Source organism: Cibotium barometz, chromosome 27 (genome assembly GCF_041138505.1).
Source record: "Cibotium barometz isolate CiBa-2024 chromosome 27, ASM4113850v1, whole genome shotgun sequence".
Taxonomy (NCBI): Eukaryota; Viridiplantae; Streptophyta; class Polypodiopsida; order Cyatheales; family Cibotiaceae; genus Cibotium; species Cibotium barometz.
The window spans coordinates 17,828,010-17,847,168 of record NC_141072.1 but is presented as its reverse complement, the minus strand read 5'-3'; the positions used below and the strand labels follow the sequence as shown (position 1 = coordinate 17,847,168).

Here is a 19,159-nt window from a genome sequence, read left to right as displayed (position 1 = left end):
CCCATGGGGTTGGGATATGCGGTTTCTAATGTATCCAACACTAGGTTGGCTTTAAGGCTTGCTTTAGCTGAGGACATGTTCTATGAATGCTTGCATAGAGGTAGTCCTAGATTGTGGCTCTTTACCTTTCCCTGTGTTTCTTGTACCTTGTCCAAATGGAGAAGAATTAAAACTTGGTTCTATGGGTAAAGGCGCTCTTGTGGATATAGCGGGACTCTTGCTTATGTTGTGTGTGCTTTTTATTGTGTGTATGAAGAAACACTTGTCCCTATAATGGTAAAACAAAAGAGGCATGTCTCGATTGCTATAACTATGGTTGTTAGGTTGTTTGATGGTCATGGTTAGCTTGGGATAAACCTAGCTCAAGATCGACACCAAATGTTTGAAACATTATGGCATTTGACATGGTTTGATCGTTAAGGTTCCTACGAGAGCGAGCCTTGAGGTTCCTATTCCCACTTCTTTACTAGATCTACGCCCAAAGATAGGGTGATTGAATGCCTTCTTCAGAAAATAAGGCACTATTTACAAAGTGAGTCTGAGAATCTAGAGCTTAGAGGACTGTGGCTCCTTTTTCGAGGTGTTTCGTGGTTCTAGGGTTCCATTGTTCCTCTCACATCTATATTTCGTTGGCTCATTTCTTCCCAAAGCTTCTATATCGCAGTTCCAGGGTTCCGTTGTTTCTCCGCTCACATCTATGTTTTGTTGGCTCATTTCTTCCCAAAGCGTCTCACTTGAGGTGGATCTAAAAGCATCTAGCCTTCTTAACAAGGGAGCACTATGCTCTGAGTGCTAGTAGTCATTAAAGGCTTAGTGGCTTTGAGGATCTAAAGGCATCTAGCCTTCTTAACAAGGGAGCACTCTACTGAGTGCTAGTTTTTTTCTTGGGATCAAAGGCTTGGTGGCTTTGAGGAAGTGTGTTTGATACATTACAGTTGATTTTATTGTCGTTTCCAATAATTAGTCCATATTAGGTGTTTGCATCAAAGGTCCCTAAGTGTTTCTAGTGCAAGTTTAAAAATGATTTCAAACAGGTTTTTTTAAAAGGTACTTCTAGGTTCACATGTCTACGTTCACGGCTACATTCTCACATATGTAGGCTCATGTATGCAAGTTCACACCTATAGACTCACGTCTGTAGGCTCACGTGTCCAAGCTCACATAACCAGGGTCACATTTCTAGACTCACGTTTGTAAGCTCATGTCTCTAGGTTCATATCTCTAGACTCATGTGTGCAGGCTCAAGTATGCAGGTTCACACCTCTAGACTCACGTATGTCGGTTCATGCCTCCAAGCTCACATCTACACAATCGCGTTTACACGCTCACATCTTTTTTTAGTATGAACTTGGCTCGTATATTTCCCTTGTATGAAATAAGCCTACTTGGGGTATGAAAATCTAGGAACTGGGCCTATGACAGTGGGTTGGTGTGCACTTATTGGGTCAAAATTGTAGTTTAATTTCCCACAATAGTTACGAAGGGAAATAATTTTTCTTGGATTATGTGATGCAAAAATCTTCCACGGGCATGAATGGTATGTTCATATGAGTCTTTATGGCAATAATAATTGATCAATACAACGTTAGGTATACTTACCTTTAGACTTTATGGCAATAATAATTGATTAGTACAATGTTAGGTATACTTACCTCTAGACTTCTTACATCTATAGGCTCACATGTCCAGGCTCATGGATCATGAGCCTTAATGGGGGCAAAAATAATTGATCAGTATAATGTTAGGTAGACTTACCTCTAGACTTACATCTATAGGCTTAAATGTCTAGGCTCATGAATCATGTCTCCAAGTTCACGTCTACAAGCTCACATGTCCAAACTCACATTTGCAAGCCAATGTGTCCAAACTCTTATCTTCACATCTTTTTGGGTGGGATTGTGGACTCACATCCCCTACCCAAGTGTTGTTTGGCCTAGTTTTTGATAATTTTTAAGATGTTTTAAAGTTGATGGGATGTGATTAATGATCTTAATCTTAATTAAGGATTGCAATACAAATAATTAAATGTTTTTTTGATTATTTTTTGATGGATTTGCATGCTTCTAAGCTACCAATTTAACAATGCATGAATAATGTATTTGCATGCTTCTAAGCTACCAAATCAATAATGCATGAATAATGGATTTGCATGCTTCCAATTTAATAATGCATAAACAAATTATGAAAAAATATGAAATGCATGAACAAAAAATTGACTATTTCAATCTAATTTAACCTAATGAAGCTCAATGCTCATGTTTTTAACATAATGGAGCTCAATGCTCATGTGTTTAACATAATGGAGCTCAATGCTCATGTTTTTGGAGTGGATTTCACTCCTAATCACAATTGCTAACTAATCCTTAGCTTAAGCAATGAAATCTAAGCCTCTTAGGCTCCAATTTCATGCAAATCACCAAAGAACCAGGGTTTTGTCCTTTGAATATATAAAACTAGAATGCCCTAATGCAAACAAACTCCAAATCAATATCAAACACAACAAACAAAGACATCCAATGACTGTAAAACTGTACATTTTTTGGAGTGTGATCTCCTAATCAACATCAGACAATATTGGTCTCCATCTAGGCATAGAGATCTCTTCCTTCACCCCTTTGGCAAAAGGAGCATTCCAATGTAACAAGGAAGTGAGAGGACACGATAGGGACGACCCATACAGAGAAAGTTGTAGTTTGCGGCTCTAAGACGACCCAATGACACATGCTTCGGGAAGGCTACGATAGGCTCTTGACTTGACATATTTGATGCCCCATTGTTGGGGACTAGCTTAGGGCTTAGCTCTATTTATCCATCCATCCCAAGCTATTGGGATCATGTTGGTTACAGTTTGTGGCTTTAAGGCAAGACCCCATGACATATGCTTCACCAAAGCTAAGGTAAGCTCTTGGCTTAAACATATTTGGCGTCCCATTTTGCCAAGGACTAGCTTACGTTTATTTGTCCATTCTATTCAAAACTTAGATAAACGGAGCTAAGCCCTAGACTAGTTCCCTGCAGAAGCAGGGTACCAAATATATTCAAGTCAAGAGCTTACCTTAGCCTTGGCAAAGCACGTGTCATTAGGACTTGCCTTAATTGCAACCTCCCTATGGGGGTCATCTATCATGTCCTCACTCCATTGTCACACCGAGATGCTCCTTTGCCAAAGGGGTGAAAGGAGAGCTCTATGCCTAGATGGTGGCAACAAGAGATGCCTTCACGATGCTCCTCTCTCACAAACGGAGAGAAAAGAAGTAGCTAATGGAAGAAGAAAACCTACACTCAAACCTATTCAAATAAGCAACCATCTAGCGTATAAGAATCTAATAGCAAGCAAGCAAGAAGAGGGAAGAAGGGGAGCTCACAAGTAAACTATTGCAAGGGAATGATTGTATATCGCTTATTGTCAAAAATGACTTATATACAAGTGACTAGTTTTCACACTAGGCCAACCAAACTTAAAAATGGTCTAGCCACCACTGTTACTAGTATTAAGCAACTACTTGACCAATTTGATATTAAGTACAAGGTAAGGCCAATTTATACGTTCCAACGTCATCGTACAATAGATAAGTGTCCATTCGCACAAGTAAGATGGCAATACATTCGTGTTACAAATAAACATCATAACTCTAATGCTAACCTAACACATCTTAACCCTAACCCTAACCTCACACATCTTAACCCTAATCCTAATCCTAAGCCAACACATCATAACCCTAACCCTACACATCTTAATCCTAACCTTAGACAATGATACAAACATAAACCTTGAAAATCACATATGAAGATGAATTGGGATACAAGCAAAATGGCATTTGAGAGCAACAAAGAAATATTTAGAAAGGTAGTCCTTATGTACACTTAGTCCTTGGCTTTGAGAGGTAACATAAGCTATCTAGCACCATAGTCTTTGTCCTTGGCTTTAAAGAGGCAACATAAGCTATCTAGCACCATAATATTTGTCCTTGGCTTTAAAGAGGCAACATAAGGTATCTAGGACCATAGTCTCACATCAATTAAACTTTCTTTTGTTAGCAGTAGGCTTCATGCCACACATATAAAGAGTGTGAGACGAAAGGCTATTAATTCACACACAATTGATAGGAGATATTGAGCATTGCCACTCGGGCTAGAACATATTAAACACATATCTTCTCTCAAGCAGGTGAAAACACACTATTTATAATTGTGACAACAAAGCGGACATGAGCATATTGAAGGGTTGATTCACAAGCAAAGCCTCTTTGAGGGGGCTGATTTGCATATACAAAGAAAAGGCCATGTAGGTGGTCTTGTTTTCCCTGTGCAACTCGGACCCACTTTCTAGAGCAAGCAGCCTCCAGAGGACCTGCCCTTGGCCAGCACCATGGCTCTTGTTGCAGGTTGTCCTGTGCCATCAAAGGACGTTTTTTCAAGCGAGGCCACCCTTCAAAATAGCAGGTTTAGTAAAAGTAGGGCATGCTTTTTATTTTTTTTGACGGCACTCAAAATAACTAGTTGTATTTAACAGCCAAAATGCCCAAAACCTGACAGGATCCCCCTCAAAAACAAACCCTACACCATGGCCAAGACTACATGATGACATTGAGCACCCACGAACTTAGGGCGGCCAATGCCACCCTCAGGTGTGAACCCACTTTTATTCAGACACATAACGGCTCCTTTCGAACTTCCTCCTCTCTTTCCACCAGCTAACAAAAAGATCCATCCGCCCAACAAAGATCCAAATTGCTATGCAAGTAAGCTGCTGTCATGGAGACCACGCCATTGAAATCTCAGAGCAAAACCACCCCAAAGGCCCCCCAGCCCTTATTCAGCTTGGTAAGTGTAGACATTATCATGGGTTATTCAGCTCCGCATGTTCTTAATACTTAAACCTTTGTGGGTTCTTGAGATTCTGCTAAATCTCTCTTCTCCAAACAGCCCCGGCGAGTTCTTGTCCAAGGCAGGCGTAAACGCTTCGAAGAGCCTCCCACTCACACCAAGCCCACCCACCAATCACCGCTTGTTTTCTCTCCTAAATTTGCAGGGAAAATCTCTCCTCAAGTAAGTAAGGCTCTTTATCTTGTTAAACGTATCCTAATTTCTTCCATAAGTAAGAGGTTGATCTTTAAATCTCTGCTAAATTAGCTGGTAAATTACTGCAATTTGCCGCTAATCGTTTGTTACTTGGGGCTGATTTTTTTCTTCTTAAATATAATGGCCTCATCCAATTTGGGGATTGCTTTGATTTGGTGAATTTTGGTCCCAAATCTGGGTTAAAGTAGTAATTCAACTTGCTCCCAGATTAAATCAATACACTTTTTTGGTAGTTTTTTTTTTCTTGAATAGTATTAATGAGATCTTTTTGGGTTGTGGTTAGCTTTTCAAAAGAGTTGCTGGATATGGCCAATGTCCTAAAGCAAAAGAAAAGCCAGAAGCTACAGAAAACCAAGTTCCGGCCAGCAATGGAGCTAATGTGCACAGATCAACATGCTCTACTCCCATCAAGGTACTTCAATTTTTTGTTTTCAAAAAGAAAACCCTTGAATTATGCATAATTCTTGCCTGCTTGCAACCCATGATTTGACCCTTCTCCTTTGCAGACTGCTTTTGGCACACCATCAAAGCTGCAAACACCATCATCCAAGATCGATTCTCATTCAACCAGTGAAAGCAAACAATGCCCACATTCTACTGGTGGTGAGCCCGATGAGAACAAAAATGATGTACGATCCATCATGAGGCCCCCGTTCAAGTTGTTGGTAAAGAGAAATCTGGACACATGTTCATTTTCACCATCGATGGCATCACCTGCCACATTATCGGCGGCATCACAAGCAGCTTTGGAGAAGCTTGGCTCACCTGCATTAAAGGGTTTCCCCAGAAGGTTGCTTGTGTTGCCACCCCAGTTCTCCTCTCCTGCAAGAAGGGTGCCTGTGAAGCAGAATGGAAGCCAGCCAGTAAGTAGGCCCTTGCCCTATACAACTCCCAAGTCACGCAGAACAGATCAGACAAGGAAAGGTTCATGCCAGAATGATGATGTTATTGTTGATGATGGGAAGCAATGTCTTGATGACAATGATGATGATGATGTGAAGCAAGGGAGAAAGAATCTAGAAGGCTTGCTCAAAAAGGCGCTTGTGTTTCCACCACAGCTGTGCACTCCTGCAAGAAGAGTGCCTTTGCATCACAAAGAAAGCCAACCAAGAAGAAAACCCTCCTCTCTCAGAACTCCCAAGTCATGCAGGACAGGCAAGAAGAGAAAAGGGCCATGCCAAAATGATGTTGATCTTGTTGATGATGAGGATGATGTGAAGCGACATGATGATGATGATGACAATGATGGTGATGACACGAATCAATTTCATGATGATGATGATGATAAGAGGCAAATTAGAAAGAATCTTGAAGGCTCTGTCACTCAAGTCCAACAACTTCATGATGATGATGATGATAAGAAGCAAATTAGAAAGAATCTTGAAGGCTCTCTCACTCAAGTCCAACAACTACATGATGATGATGATGATAAGAGGCAAATTAGAAAGAATCTTGAAGGCTCCCTCACTCAAGTCCGACTACAAGCGGATGTGGGCTCTCCAGCTGTATGAAGAACTTGTCGATGAAGCTCTCAGATATCGACAGAGGTGAAACCCTAAAATCCTTTATAAACCACTTGTTGTGACATTTATACGAAAATTTTGACATAGTTTCCAGGGAACCCCGGGCTCAATCTGGTTTGGTATAAAGGTTATTTTCTTTCTGTTCGTATATATATGGGTACACCCTAAACAAACTTTGAACCTTAATGTTTGGAATGTTACATTAGGTTTTTTCACTCTTTGATGTATCAGAGAGTGAAAGCTTTGTTGTGAACTGTAAACCATACAAAAGGAGGTTTTCATGTAACCTTGTTTTGAGAACTATATGTCAACTTTTTACTATCCTGATATCTGAAGGTGAACCTACTTTGTTGTGAACTATGTAAGGGCCCTTCACCTTCATGATAGGCAATAAGCAACGGGTCAAGCGATTTGGACCTGTGTTAACAACCATAATCCTTTCTCTTCTCAGCCATCTTTAATGCATGTTCCTAGCATTGCAGTCCATTTCACAAGGAACAGTACAAGAAGCACATCCTATGGTTCCATGCCATTGATATTGAAAAAGGGTTGGTTCTAAGTAAGTTTGTTTGTGTGTAAGCAATGCATGAGGTGAATCTCTACCTCGCATTCGTCTAGTTCTTCACAAGATTTTCAACAAACCCAAGGCATGCCTAGAGAGAATCCTTCTAGTCTTGCTGAATTTATAATAAGGTTGATACCACATGTTATAAAATGCATTCAACACATTAGGAGCACTTTGGGAATTTTGTACAACCTGCTGCATCATATGTTTAGCCACTCCTCATTTGAAAGACACCTCAGTGTGCCCAAGATATTCTACTTTTCTCCTTGAACTCGACTCCTTGTCGTGAAAAATCTAGTTTCAATTTTACCTTCCAGGAGCTCCAGCAGGCATTCCTTAACAGACTTCATGCTCAAGTGGCTTTCTTTGATGATGGTTCTTCATGGTGGTGGGAAATCCATTTCAAGAGCTTTAATAGATTTGGGCAGGTAATACTTTTCAAGAGCCAGGGATATGGAGTCAATGCTAAATGATACACAAGGAAATTATCCGGGCTTGGAATGGGTCTGTGTGTGCCTGCTGGCAAGCATGACAGTCTCAGGGCTGGCATCAACATAGGGGGCACCCTTCCATAGCCACTCTGGCTGATTCGATGTGATGATCTCTATGCTCTTGGGGTGGTGGGGGGCTTGCATTTTAGTCCAATGTAAAAACACTTAGATTTCACCTAAGGTTTTGGTGTGTGTGTGTGTGTGTGTGTGCGCTGTCGGCCATGCTGCATGTGCAACCTTGATTTCTTTTCCGAGTTTTATGTTCGTGTTGTCATCTCACTGGTATACCTTTGTCTCTCCCACGCTTGTCATGTGCTTTTTTTTTTTTCATGTCCTTATTTAATTGGTTCTTCTGCACGTTCATTGTGGTGCAGATATTATTTGTTGGATTTCATCTGGTCCTCGTCATGGTGATGACTTCTGTAAGCTTCGTTTTCTTTGCCAAGTATGATGTTTGTCCCATACTGAGCGCATGCATGCTTCTGTTTCTAGACTGTCTATGCCTTATTTAAAGAGCAGTACTGCCTGTCAATATATACGTACTTCATCCCTAGTTCTTACGTTATCCCTCAATTTTTTCCTAGGTGCTTGCTTCTGTGTTTTCGTCATGCCTCGTAGAAGGGAAGGCTTTTGATGATATTGGTAGTATCATGACATATGATGGTCTAGTGGTTCTTCTTCTATATTGCTTTTCCATGAGGGTTTTCTTCTATATTGCTTTTCCATGAAGATGAACCCTCTGCGTCGACTATGCCTAGGGCTGAATGCTATACACCCTGCCCTCGAATTGTGACACCACCGAAGGGCCCTTACACGGTTCGTAGCATTCATGCAGTGAAGGAGAAAGCAGGTTCCTCTGGTAAAATGAAGGAGAAAGCAGGTTCCTCTGGTAAATAAGTGATGTACTGGTGATTCATGCAGTGAAGGAGAAAGCAGGTTCCTCTGGTAAACCAAGTTCCGGCCAGCAATGGAGCTAATGTGCGCAGATCAACATGCTCGTGCAGTGAAGGAGAAAGCAGGTCATGAACTCAATCCGTTTGATATATTGTATGAACTCAATCAGTTTGATATATTGTATGCATCTACTTTTTATATACGATGCCTCCACATTTCTCTGTGTTTTTGTTATAATTTTTTGTGCGTATTTTGTGTGAAAATTTATTTGATATTCTGCGTTTTGTTGTAATATTTTGTGCTTCTAAATATGTATGTATTACTCGCTTGTCGTTGAATATTTTGTGCATATTCTGTGTGAAAATTTATTAATATAAAATCCAGTTTTATATTTGTCTCACGATTTCCAAGTTTTATATTTGTGTTGGGAATGCTGAGTGATTATCAGTAATGCTGTAAATTATAATTACACAGTTATAATCTTTTTTGGCTAACTGCATATCGAATGCTTTAGTGGCCTTCACAATTAATATGAATGTATTTTCTTTAAAAAAAATTTTGTGCCTTTCATTTGCCTCTAAGTTTTTTTAATAGTTTCTTATGGGCGAAGTTACTGCAAATGAATGCTTGGGTAGCCTTCACAATTAATTTTTTTTTAAAAATTAAGCCTTTCATTTGTCAGTAAATTTTTTTATTGGCTTAAGATTATTGCACAACGTTTGGGGTGCATATGCACATCTCATTAATTTTTGGTGTACCATATTAATTCCTAGTTTTTGAACGCATCCCAAACGTTTACCTCAAACACAAAACATGTTATTAGACAACATACATATTATTTAAACACACTTATTTATATGCACATCTCATTAATTCCAAACACAACACATTATTAGACAACATACATATTATTTAAACATACTTATTTATACACATTGATTTCTAGCAGACCATATTAATTTCAATTTCTTGAACGTTAAATATGTACCCCAAACATACTAATTTAGCACATAATATATTATTTCAAATTTTTTGGCGTGCTTATTTTTCAAAATTATAGTTCTAGCTCTTTATTATCTAATATGTGATATATGTTAACAATGAAAACGTTATTGTGCAAGATCTATACATCGCAACTCAAAAGGGAAACAACCCATGACAAATGAAAAGAATGCAGACTCAAAGCCCTCTGTACACAAGATTCCTCAATTCCCACTGGAGAAGAAAACAAACCTCTTTGAAGTATCAGTGACTGTGGCTATAGGAAATAGAGACATACATCTCTCATGTTGGGAGCCACTTGAAGAGTTTATAAGGATGGACTGTTTAAAAGGAATGTTTGTATTAGAAAAGGGTGGTACTTTGAACCACTTACATTTTCAAATGGTTGTAAGTTTTATGGCTTCATCACTTATAAGTGTAGGGAAAACCATCAAAAGATATTTAGGCTGGGATTTGTTCAAACTTGAGGGTGGTATAGTAATGTGTAGAGGTTTAAAACAGATTAAAATGCACACATTTGAAGGGTTGATAGGATACTGTATATGAAAGATTTACATAAGCTGATAATATATCTAGTGACGAGATAACAAGAGGGTGTTAACACTACGCTCTTTATGGACAAGCAGACCTTTTAAAAAAAAGTATGCTTGTCACCTGTAAATTTGTTTGAACGGGCATATGTATACATGGACAATTACATAGCCAACAAACTGGGTGCTTCACTACAAAGTACTCTTCTCAAAATGGTTCACAGGGGAAATACTATCAGCAGCTTCATGTATAATTCCAAAGATTGGATCTAGCATGAGCAAAACAAGGTCCGCTGCCATTTGGAAAGTAATGTAGCTCCCTCATCTAACCTAGTGTATAGACATTGACGAAATCGTCTTTACAGATACTCCTAGTAATAGATACTTCAATTTTCTACGTGCACAATACAATAGAGATGATCATGAAGGTGATCAAGGTGAAGGTGCTGATGGAGGACAAAGTGATAAAGATGTGCATGGCAACCATAATGTAGAATTGGGTGGTCGTGGCAATCCTATTGTCATTGACAATGAGTAAGACAATCAATCACAAGAAAACTATTCTACATCGTATCTTTTTGTTAGGGAAAGAGCATACAAGTTTAAAAAGGCAATTGTGGATGGAGATGAGTTTATTCTGCTCTCACCAGAAGTCTGAAAATTTGTGGGCCTCATAAAGGAAGAAGCTTGCTTCCTGTAGATTGTGACTTTGCCTTGTAATGGATTGGTTTTTCGGCTTGTACTGGATTGCGTTTCTAGCTTTTGCTAGATTGGATTTATGGCTTGTCCATTATGTCCTCTTGTTTTCTAGTCTTTATAAATAGACACAACTGCTTTCATCATGCTTAAGTACAAATTCATCTCTGGTTGAATTTTTTTAAGCTTGTGGCTTACTTTATTATGTTGAATTTTTAGTTATCTTAAAATTTTAAATATGTTGTATTTTCAAAATTTTGACTCGCACTAATTTTATCTTCTACTAAGATTATCGCTTAACTTTCAAACCTTAGTATGCCTTGGATCTATACCAAAAATTAAGAATAAGCACCATCAAAAAAATAAAGTAATGTGTTAGAGTGAATAAGCATCAATTGAAAAAATTAAAAATTTTAAAAAAGAAAACCTATCATTAAAATCTAATCATTATTTTTTAAAAAGAAAATATAACCCAAAAATCTAATCATTAAGAAAAATCTTTAAAACACCTAAGGTTTTAAACTTTAATAAAAATTTAAATCGCACTTCCCTATACTAAGGTAGCCTAAGGTCTTCCCACACACAAAATGAGGAAACGTATGCATTTAATGCAAAAAAAGGATGTTGGTAAAAAAAATATTTTAAAAAAACAATCATTAAAATCAAATTATTAATTTTTAAAAAGAAAATATAACCCAAAAATCTAATCATTAAGAAAAATTCTTAAAACACCTAAGGTTTTAAACTTTAATAAAAATTTAAATCACACTTCCCTATACTAAGGTATCCTAAGGTCTTCCCACACATAAAATAAGGAAACATAAGCGTTTAATGCAAAAAAAGGATGTTGGGAGTCTATTCGCCTATTCAATCAATTTGACTTGTGTATTATTAATGCCCATTACTCGCATACATTATAATTAATAGTTAAGGCTATTTGCCTAAGGTTATCTCTTACCCCCCCCACTTCACTGCTTTTGTTGCCTATTCCTTCAGATATTGCAAATTCATGCATTTTCTAATTTCCCCATGCTTTCTTTGGTCACGTTGAGAGAGATCCCTTTAGTTTGCTCTCTCACATGAGAGCCATGTCCCTAAAACCACAAAAAGCTACAATCCAGATAGGATCCAGATAGATAACACCGCGACCTCCATGAGAGAGAGAGAGAGAGAGAGAGAGAGAGAGAGAGAGAGAGAGAGATCCAAAAGGAGATAGACAAATAAACAAAAGGGAGGGAGAGCATATACATATATTTAACACATTGAAATTATCCAAAATAAATGTATTTTTCTTGGGAAGGTGGATATACCATCAGCATGCCACCGTCGTGTAGTCCCTAAGGCATCGAACCCGGGCCTCCATCGTGGAACCCGGCCATTCTACCAGTTGAACTACACACCCATCAGCAAAATAGATATTTTTATTATTATTACTGCTAAAACAAAACTTTGTTCTGAAACCTTCAAAATCATTGTTTTAACGACATAATATAAATACTCAATTTATAGGTTGCTTTGAAATGCTAGAGGTTTTCATGGCTAGAGGTAAACCTATTCACTATTTTTAATTAATTAACTGTCTGAGCCTACACATCCTCCTCCTCACCCACACACCCTCCTTTTTGTTGCCCTTCTCCTCCTCCTCCTTCCATGCCCTCTTATCCTCTCCCACTCTTCCTCACCCAGAGAACCACCCTCCTCTTCTTACTCGCATGCTTACGCATGACAACTGAAAGAGCAAGCACCCTAAGTACCCTACTCAAACGAGACATAGACACCATTTTGCACCCTCTGCATCTATGCCCATATTGCGCATCGTATTGGCATGCTCTCCTCACCGCCATCACTAAGAAAGAAGGAGTGGACACTTGGGGAAACCAACGCCCTCCACTGTGCTAAGGACTACCCCCTCCTCTGTGATTCATAGACATGAAGAGGCTTCACAAACAAAGTGGCCATCCGAGTTGATGAGAGAGAGAGAGAGAGAGAGAGAGAGAGAGAGAGAGAGAGAGAGAGAGAGAGATTTCCAGCTTAGACAAACCCACTACCACACTTCACAACCCAATATGCAGCCCAATTGTTGGGGTGCATATGACACTTGTTAAAATTTTCCTTCTTTTAAAGATTTTTACTTCTTCCATGGGTGGCATGTTCTTCTCATATCCCTCTATGCATGGCGCTTTCCTCTCCGAAGTCTTCATTTCCTCTTGTCTACAACAACTGGTGGTTGTGTGTGGTGTCTTCGTTTGCATGTTCTTCTCGTCTTCCTCTATGCATGGCGCCTTCCTCTCTGGAGTCTTTGTTATAGAGATTTTTCTAGCTTAGACACACCCACAGTCCACCCACTATACACCCCAATTGTTGGGGTTCATATGATGCTTGTTAAAATTTTCCTTGTTTTAAAGCTTTTAACTTCTTTCATGGCGTGTTATTCTCGTCTTTCTCTATGCATGGCGTGTTCCTCTCCATCTTTTCACTTATCTACAGTTGCAGTTGTTGGGAGCCACTTGAAGAGTTTACAAGGATGGATTGTTTAAAATGAATGTTTGCATTAGAAAAAGGTGGTACTTTGAACCACTTACATTTTCAAATAGCTATACGTCTTATGGTTCCATCACTTATAAGTGTAGGGAAAACCATCAAAAGATATTTAGGCTAGGATTTGTTCAAACCTAAGGGTGGTATTGTAATGTGCAAAGGTTTAAGACAAATTAAAATGCACACATTTGAAGGGATGATAGGATATTGTATGAAGATTTACATAAGCCACACTTCAAGTTCTTCTCGCATAATATATCTAGTGAGGAGATAACAAGAGGGCATTAACTCTACGCTCTTTATGGACAAGCACACTTGAAAAAAAAAAGTATGCTTGTCACCTCTAAATTTGTTTGAAACGAGCATATGTATACAGGGACAATTACATAGCCAACAAACTAGGAGCTTCACTTCAAAGTTCTCTTCTTAAAATGGTTCGTATGGGGAAATACTATCAGCAGCTTGATGGATAATTCCAAAAATTGGATCTGGTATGAGCTTGAGGACGAGGTCCGATGCCATTTGGAAAGTAATGAACCTCCCTCATCTGACCTAGTGCTGAGACATTGACAAAATCTTCTTTACAAATACTCCTCGTTATAGATACTTCAATCCTCTACGTGCAAAATACAATAGAGATGATCATGAAAATGATCAAGGTGAAGGTGCTGATGGAGGACAAAGCGATGAAGATGTGCATGGCAACCATAATGTAGAATTGGGTAGTCGTGGCAATCCTATTGTCAAATTGACGATGAGCAAGACAATCAATCTCACAAGAAAACTATTATGCATCGTATCTTTCTATTTGGGAAAGAGCATATACAAGTTTACAAGGCAATTGTGGATGAAGATGAGTTTGTTCCGCCTCTCACCAGAAGTCTGAAAACTTATGGGCCTCATAGAAGAAGAAGCTTGCTTCCTATAGATTGTGACTTTGCCTTGTAATGGATTGGTTTTCTAGCTTGTACTAGATTGTGTTTCTAGCTTTTGCTAGATTGAATTTATGGCTTGTTCAACTCCTCTTGTCTTCATTAGGATCCGTTACGTTTGATATGCCGACGACTTCTGACTGGGAATGGTTGGTCCCGTAGAGTTGATAATGAAAATCTAGGAACGTATCACTCACTCTCCATAATCTAACCTGAACCCTGAGAGACAGGCTCCGCAAAATTTGCAGAAATAGCTGCAGGGACGATAGAATTCCTTGGTACGATCATTCAGGGAGTCCCGGCATCGAATACTCCCCCACGATAAAGCACCGTATCCATCTCACAGCTCCCTACTAACGCTCCGCTATCCATTCCAAGTCAGAGGACCCAAGGAAGAGTATCCTGGTCTGGTAGCCAACGAAGAAGAGAAGAGAAACGAAAAGTTTACGGGACGCAAGGCTTTAACTAGCGGAGACACAACTGCTTTCATCATGCTTAAGGGCAAATTCATCTCTTGTTAAATTTTTTTAGCTCATGGCTTACTTTATTATGTTGAATTTTTAGTTATGTTAAAATTTTAAATATGTTGTATTTTTAAAATTTTTGCTCGCACTAATTTTATCTTGTACTTTTTGACCATGTGGCAAAAAAATCTCAAAAAGTAATATTATATGACTATTGAATTAAGATACAACAATGTATATAGTTGCAATGAACATTTTAGAATATTTTTCCATACACACATGCTACAATATTCCACATTGATGTGCATGTAGGACATGCATGTTGAGCATACTTAGAAAAACATATTTCAAGAGAAAAAAATTAGATCATGTGGCCTAATATCAATAGACACCACATTGACACCTTTGATAATACAAGTCATACCAATGTTTCAATCAAAGCACTGCAATTGAAATTGAAAAACTCAATGTAGTTGTATGACACAAAACATTTTCTTCTAATATATTTGACCACATGGAAAAATATTGAAGGACACAAAACTTTAGAGAAAACCAATACCAACATTTGGATCAAAGTAATGTAATAGCAATTGATTGAAGCATTCTAGCTATACCATACAAGAAAATATTTCTTCCAACATTATCATGTACTTCATACTTGTATTTTAATACAAAAGCACAAACTTTTTGCAACCAATTTTAGGTACAATATGATGAAAATATTTCTAGAAATAAGGACTCTTAAACAATAAACACAAAACTGAGAGAAATAGGCTTGTAAGGCTTGCTTTAGATAGCACCACAAAATGAGAAAATATGTAGGAAATGTTATGTCATGAAATCGTCCTCCAAAACACAAGTTCAACCTTACACCATAGTGTTCTCATTGACAAAAGTTAGAGATAGAGAGGTTCAAACACCTGAAGTAGCCTTCAACCTCTCTTTCATAATAATATTTGCTATGTCTTGGCTTGATTCATCCACACCCTCTGGCGGTAGATCAAGAGCTAGAGCACCAATGGCAGGAACCTCTTGAGCACTTGTAGGTGGGTTGGCGCTCTCATGGGCTCTCCAACATGCCGCTTCAATCTCTCTTTGCTCTTGACTATTGCACACCACTGCAATAGTCTTCATGTGATGTTCCAATGCGAGCGTTGATGCAACACCACATGAGAATATATCACATACAACTTCATGTGCATCATTGAATGCCTTGATTGTAGCCTTGATGACCTTCCTTTTCTTTCTAAATATGGCCTTTGCAATAGTTTGTTCTTCTTCAAGCTCTCCATCCTTTCCTTCTTTGTCAATGGCTTCAATGGATTCATTATCCAAAATGCATGGCTTGTTGGAATTTCCAACATATCGATCTAGATTGATGAAGCTTTTCTCCATGGTCACAAGTGTCAACACAAGCTTTTCTCCATGGTCACAAGCTTTTCTCCATGGTCACAAGTGTCAACACAACAAATGAATCCATGGCCCCAAAAGCAAGACTCTTGGCCATTGGTAGGAAGTCAACACTTCCAACTTGCATATGGTACTTGCATGAAAGATTCTCAAGGGCCGCCTCCATAGCTGCCATTTGTTTGCAGTTGAGAAATGACAACAAAATGAATTGTTTAGGCTCACATGTCATTTTTAACAATGTGAAGACCACCTTTCCAAACATGATAGAATCCCATGTCATGCCCTCAACTCCATGTGCCACTTCTAGGACAACCACACCAATGGTAATAGGATCTTTATACACATCATATATAAGATCGAATGCCTCAAGGTTGCACCCCACAATATATACTTGCCAAGGTAAGCTAGTAGAAGAATGAAGAGGATCTTGCTTCTTCACAATAAGAAAGTTCACAATGTCTTTTGCACCATTTGGCAATGGTCCTGCATCAGCCCCACGTGTGAGCTTTTTTGACACCCAATCATTGCAAACACCTAAAATCTTTGTGTATACATCGTTGGTGATGTCATATTCAGCAACAAGATCTTCCCAACTCTTCATCATACTATTGCTAGCATGAGTTGAGGCATTGAAGAGAGAAACTAGCTCCTCATGGAGCACCCTATCTTGCTTGATTTGCTTTGCCCTTGTCTCCATGTCAACAACATCCTCTTTGTCCCATTTGTTTCTAAGAAAGACGATGTGTCCATCATTAACTTCCTTTTGTAATGTGAGGATGTCCCCATCCTTTAGACCCATAAGGCAACAAAAAGTTGCGGGAGAAGGTTGCCTTCCCTTCTTTGTGGTGGTATCCTCTTGAGATGAAAGCTCCCCCTTTGAGTATCTCTTCATGATGGTAATCCAACCATCAAATATCTCTTGTGTGCTCACTATCATATGACAATCACATGATGCACACTTTTCTCCAATGTATTCTATAAATCTCTATCAAAAATAAAAATATGAAATGAGAAAGAAAACACCAAATGCATCTTGAATAAGACAAGCTAAGGTTGTACATCATTACCTCCCATGGTACTCTTTGAGGACTACCCTTTGGAAGCCCTTGTTGAGGTTTTGGTGGAGACCCAAATGTTATCCATTGATCCCTTACTTGTTGAAGTTGCTCAAGATAAGGACCATTCTTCATAACATTGTGGGATTCCATATTTGTCATCCTAGAAATCTCAATGCACATTTCAGCAGGACAGTCCACCAAGATTCTTGCATTCCTTGTGGCATATAGATGTTTGGTTGCTAGGCATCGATGAGTGCTACACTTAGGATATAGATCTTTCCCGCCGCATGGATTGAGTGAAGACCTGATATGATCCAATAGGAGTAAGAATGTAGCTTATCCACTTCCACCTCGTCACGATGCATGGGTCGCTTCACATCACTCTCCTCCAAAAAGGGCATGAGGTATGCTACTGTTGCTGGATTCATGGGATTCTTTACAAAAGATGATGTCAACTTTTGCACATAATCCCAACAAAGTGTTCTATAGGCATATAAAGGTGGTGCCTCATAGCATCTACCAACATCAATAGGAAACTGTGTGGTTGAGCCAAATGGAAAGTATTTTTCAAACATGTGAAATCCTAAACCATCCTTTTTACCCTTCTTCTTAACCATGTCCGGAAAGTCAAATGTTCTTTCAACACCCTTGACTTCAAGTGACACCAAAGGTGTTGCTTGGATTACTTGTGCCTTTGAAGATTGGTTTGTGTTGTCTAGAGGAGTGTTAGGAGGTACACTCACACCAAGGGCCTGTGAGTTTGAAGCTATTGATTGTGCTTGTGCATCTTGAATCTTTGTCCTCTTCTTTGGTCGATCACCATGTTTTGTAGGAAAAAGAAGTTCACTATGCTTGATAGACTCAAATGTAGCTATTATGTCCTGTGTGCCTGATATCTTCTCTGGGAGGCTCCAACCCATTGCTCTCAAAGAGTATACTTCATCCTCTTTTATATGTGTAGATTGAAAAGATAAGGGATCCAGGTTGTAGTCAATGTTCTTTCCCTTGATCTTTACTACAATACACGGGATCCCTTCCTTCCCAGCACATCCATCCATCAACCCCTCAATGATCCCAACTTGATCATATGTTGAATCCTCAAGCTTTGAAGCATATATAAGGACATTGTTTGCCCTTTTTCCTTCTTTGTCATAAACATCCATAAACCAAGGCCACACAAAATCCCCACTAACTCCATCAATGATTTGATTCTCCTTCCTTGCCGAAGTAGATTTCTTTGCCATTGAATAAACCTACATAATACAAAAAGTAAGATATATTAGAAACAAATCTCAAGTTTTGACCACATGGCCAAAGCTTTACTCAATAGTGTTATGATTACCATATGCATGCATAGGATTTGACCAATGTATGTCCAAATATCATCATAGAAAGGGTTTAAGTTAGAATTTAACCATATGGCAAGATACTTCATATAGAAATATTAGGTTTTGACCACATGGCCAAAACTTTATTCAATAGTGTTATGATTATAATATATGCATGCATAGGATTTGACCATATGGCAAAAACTTTTCTCTTTCTAGTTTTACTCTGAGAAGGAATCTCTACCTAGCCTTGAGGCTTTTCCATATACAAGTGATCTTGATCCATATACAATTTCAGAACACAAAAAGAACCATCTTTGTAAGCTAGGTGCTCAATAATTTCATGCAACAATCAAACACAGGTGAGCATGGATTTTAGCTATAATTTCAAACACAGGTGAGCATGGATTTTATCCATACTCTCATGCCACAATGAAAGGTTTATTTGTAATGCCAATTTTCATGTAGACATGGTCATAGGTTCATCATGGACCTATTATAGTGGAAGTGGCCAATTGATAATTCATATTCATGGGCTTTTGAAGAGATGTCTTCTATAGAATTTGACCAAAAACTTTGCTTTGTTTAGTTTTACTCTTAGAAGACACCTCTACTTGGCCAACTTCCTTGAGGCCTTTCAATATAC

The 19,159-nt window shown here is 38.7% G+C and overlaps 3 protein-coding genes across 7 annotated transcripts in view; 1 reads left to right on the top strand and 2 right to left on the bottom strand.

Moving 5' to 3' along the window:
- The window catches only part of LOC147623122 (uncharacterized), a 46,820-nt gene extending 38,194 nt beyond the window's left edge, over positions 1-8,626 (top strand). For 4 of the 5 annotated variants that reach the window (XM_086821183.1, XM_086821181.1, XM_086821182.1 and 1 more), the window contains exons 7-8: positions 5,366-5,494; positions 5,589-7,037. In XM_086821183.1, coding sequence (XP_086677309.1) covers positions 5,366-5,494; positions 5,589-6,593 — 1,134 coding nt within the window. In that variant the 3' untranslated portion in view covers positions 6,594-7,037. Of the gene's footprint in view, positions 1-5,365; positions 5,495-5,588; positions 7,038-8,035 lie in introns of those variants that run through there. The other variant, XM_086821180.1, reaches the window with a different exon arrangement.
- A 7,003-nt stretch (positions 8,627-15,629) lies between these two features.
- On the bottom strand, positions 15,630-16,302 carry LOC147623121 (uncharacterized). The gene is made up of 2 exons (XM_086821733.1): positions 16,186-16,302; positions 15,630-16,133 (listed from the first exon to the last, which is right to left on the bottom strand). The coding sequence occupies exons 1-2, from the start codon at positions 16,300-16,302 to the stop codon at positions 15,630-15,632; spliced, it is 621 nt and encodes a 206-aa protein (XP_086677859.1).
- Positions 16,303-16,344: 42 nt separating this feature from the next.
- LOC147623120 (uncharacterized) lies at positions 16,345-17,064 on the bottom strand (the record flags this gene model as incomplete). The annotated part of the gene is made up of 1 exon (XM_086821732.1): positions 16,345-17,064. A coding segment is annotated over exon 1 (720 nt), but the record flags the coding sequence as incomplete, so codon positions are not given.
- Positions 17,065-19,159: the final 2,095 nt, after the last annotated feature.

Coding starts and splice junctions, on each gene's coding strand:
- LOC147623121 (XM_086821733.1), bottom strand. CDS start 16,302: ATGGCAGCTATGGAGGCGGCCCTTGAGAATCTTTCATGCAAGTACCAT. Junction 16,134..16,185: donor TTGGGGCCATGGATTCATTT/GTTGTGTTGACA, acceptor CATGGAGAAAAG/CTTGTGTTGACACTTGTGAC.